Here is a 2,956-nt window from a genome sequence, read left to right as displayed (position 1 = left end):
TCCCAGAGTTCCCAGGCTGTTTCTTTAGGGAGTGTCCAGTGATACTGTAGATGACAACATGCAGCCCTGCAATGCAAAAGCCTCTCTATATTTCCGGAAGCTGCTCAGGCTCTGAGGACAGCATTTCAGACTGCAGGGGAGGGGGTGGGCACAGCTGCTTCCCGAGTGGGCACTTTTCTCTAGGTCTTTTCTCCGCAGCTATGGACAGCATCTCCTCCCTTCCTCCTGCCTCTTCAAACTTCCAAGTGCTGGTTTATCCATCTAACAGAAGCACACTCATGCTATTTGAAGCCCTGGCTTTCTGACTGTACCCAGAGATAAGTATTTTTATATAGTTTGCTTTCCTGTATTTCACTGAGTACATGATTTACTGCCACCCCCGCCCTCATTCTGGGAGAAGCTCAATGACTGAATGAAAATTTCTGCAAATTCCGGAGGGCTGGCATTCTCAGGGTCTTTCTCAGCTCGGAGTTCCTGCATCTTCAGAACCACTGGCACCCACATTTCATGGCAATTCCTCTCCTTCTGTTCCCACCAACTGAAATCTGGGCGTTTTCTTTGATCTTACCCTAGAATCACTCACGCAAGACACGTATGTATCATAGACTTTACTGGAGAAGTTGAAACAATGGAGTTTTTTTTATATTATAGCAAAAATCAAACAAGGTAAAATTATGTAAATATAATTCTCATTTCTCACAACCACTTTTGGGAATTTCTCCCTTGCCTCCTTTCTCCCCAGACATGAGTCTCTGCTAAATTGGTTGCTCCCACTTCCCCCTCATCCCTTAGTCCCTTAGAAGGTAGAAGTAGCCCCATTTAGTTGAGATTAAACAGAACAACAACAACACAAGTTCTTCATCCTGCTACACATAGTGTGAATAAAAAACAGAGAAAAATGAAGAAAACAGGACCCCTCTCTTTCACACATTGCAGCCCGTCGTGTACACGCACACGCACACACAGCCAGTCAGCCTTGCCTCAGCTATCTGGAGAGAACGCTCTCTGAGCCCCCAGCAACACCCCACCTCCCTCTATTTCTTCATTTCATTTTTCTCCTCTTGGATCCCAAAAGCTGTCAGAGAAAAGTACTGCTCCTTGTTCTCACTTCATGTAAGTCCATGGCCAGGAACCATCCTGAATAGTGAGACAGGGAAGAGGCAGACCTGGAGAGGGCAGTGAAGCACTCCTAGGAGCTGGAAGGTTTATTTAGGAACAAGGAAATGATTCCGGTGATGGAAAGCCACATTGTAGACCCCCAGGGCATTTCCATGCTATGCACACAATGGGCATCTCCAACATTTTCATTACAAAAGGCCCGCACAAAGGTTCTAATCCTAGACACCGCCATCTTGCTGCTCAGCCCCTACCCTGAGTTTCTCCAGCTCATCACTGCTGTAGCCTGTGGGGCATGGCTGGTATTTGGCACCTGAGGCCTCTGTCCAGGAGGAGCAGTGATGATGCCAGAGGCTGCAGATGCCATAGACCGTGGCCAGTATGGCGGCCCCTAAGCCCAGGTGCCAGCAGAAGAAGATGGCGAGAAAAGCGAGGTCCTCATGGTTTTCTGATCGCCAAGGCTGCCCGGAGGGAGGGATGTACATCACCAGGCAGAGCTGCAGCATCCAGGTGCTCAACACCAGCACCAACCAGGTCTTGAGCACCCAGAGTTGGGGCTGGTCCGGGACCCAGGCCTCGATGGCGAGCACCAGGCTGACCAGGAAGGTGGGCACAATGAACAGGATGTGCACACGGATCTCCAGGATGCTCTTGTTCTCAATGTGTGCCATCATCAGCAGTGCCAGGACGCAGAAGGCCAGGGCCTCGGCCGCTCGCTCCAGCTTTATACTCTGCCGTGCCTGGCACGCCTGGCTCACAATGTCCACCACACCGCTGAGCATGAAGAATCCGTACATGGTGATATGATGCCAGTTGTTCGAGAACACGAACGGCCGCCGAGGGTCCTCCCAGTTTACCATCTTCATCCGATTGGCTCCTGGAGGGTAGAAGAACTCGGCCAAGATGCCAGTCAGGCTGATGACGACCTTCCCCACTCCTAGCACAGGGACCTGCTTCCACCTGTGTCCTCGCTTCTCCTTCGGGGGCAGAGGGAGCTGGAGAAACCTCTGTCCCCGCAGCAGGGCCAAGGACACCAGCACGGAGTAGTAGAGTGAGATGAAGAGGAAGCATAACCCTGGCAGCAGGTGTCCGGCGAGGGTACCCATGGTCTCTGTGTATGTGTGGGGCCAACAGGGTGAGAGCTGGCAGATGAGCAGCGACCTCACAGGGCTCTCCTCACAAGCAAGAGTGGCTGCTTCTGAGCAGTGGAGATCTTCCTGATCAGCCCCACCCCAGCCTCCCACACCTGGAAGAGCAGGCCTCACCTCCCGTGTTGGAAGCACCTGAGTTCCTCCCAGGGTGGGTCTCTTTGAGTGACGTGGCGCTTCACCTCGCTCTGTCCTCACTTAGATGGGCGAGGCCTAGAATTGCCAGCTCTGCACCTCATTGCAGGCACTGGTTTACCATTTCTCTTCTGCCCTCCACCTCACCCCTCAACAGAGAGTAGGGAGGGAAAGAGTTAAGTCACTCCAGCAAAGAAGAGAGGTGGCTCTCTTCTATGACTGTCTCTAGTGCCAGGCATGTTGGATTTTTTTTTTTTTAATTTAAATCCCTCAACAACTCTATGAGGGAGTTATTGTTAAGCAAAATTTACAGATGACATCAAGGTTCAGAGGGGTGAAGAGTACCACAAGGTAAGACACCTAGCAGCTAGCACAGCAGAGCCAGGAAGAGGTCCCAGGTCTATTTATCTGTTTACAAAGTTCAGAGTTTGTGCACGGCAAAATGACTGAATCTCAGCTCCAACATTGCAAGTCTCATGATTATGGGCAAGTTACTTTGTCTTCTTGAGCCTCGGTTTCCTGATCTGTAGAATGGGAACAATAATTACTTCAAAGGT

General features: G+C 50.9%; 1 protein-coding gene across 1 annotated transcript; it reads right to left on the bottom strand.

Annotated features, from left to right (window-relative positions):
- Positions 1–595: 595 nt before the first annotated feature.
- Positions 596–2,371, bottom strand: LOC118677080 (transmembrane epididymal protein 1A-like). The gene has a single exon (XM_036351849.1). The coding sequence runs from the start codon at positions 2,220–2,222 to the stop codon at positions 1,338–1,340; it is 885 nt and encodes a 294-aa protein (XP_036207742.1). The 5' UTR covers positions 2,223–2,371; the 3' UTR covers positions 596–1,337.
- Between the last annotated feature and the right edge of the window lie 585 nt (positions 2,372–2,956).

Source organism: Myotis myotis, unplaced genomic scaffold, assembly GCF_014108235.1.
Source record: "Myotis myotis isolate mMyoMyo1 unplaced genomic scaffold, mMyoMyo1.p scaffold_m19_p_2, whole genome shotgun sequence".
NCBI classification, from domain to species: domain Eukaryota; kingdom Metazoa; phylum Chordata; class Mammalia; order Chiroptera; family Vespertilionidae; genus Myotis; species Myotis myotis.
This window is presented reverse-complemented; position numbering and strand designations above follow the sequence as displayed.

Bases quoted from the DNA above. Each gene is read 5' to 3' on its own strand.
- LOC118677080 (XM_036351849.1), bottom strand. From the start codon at position 2,222: ATGGGTACCCTCGCCGGACACCTGCTGCCAGGGTTATGCTTCCTCTTC.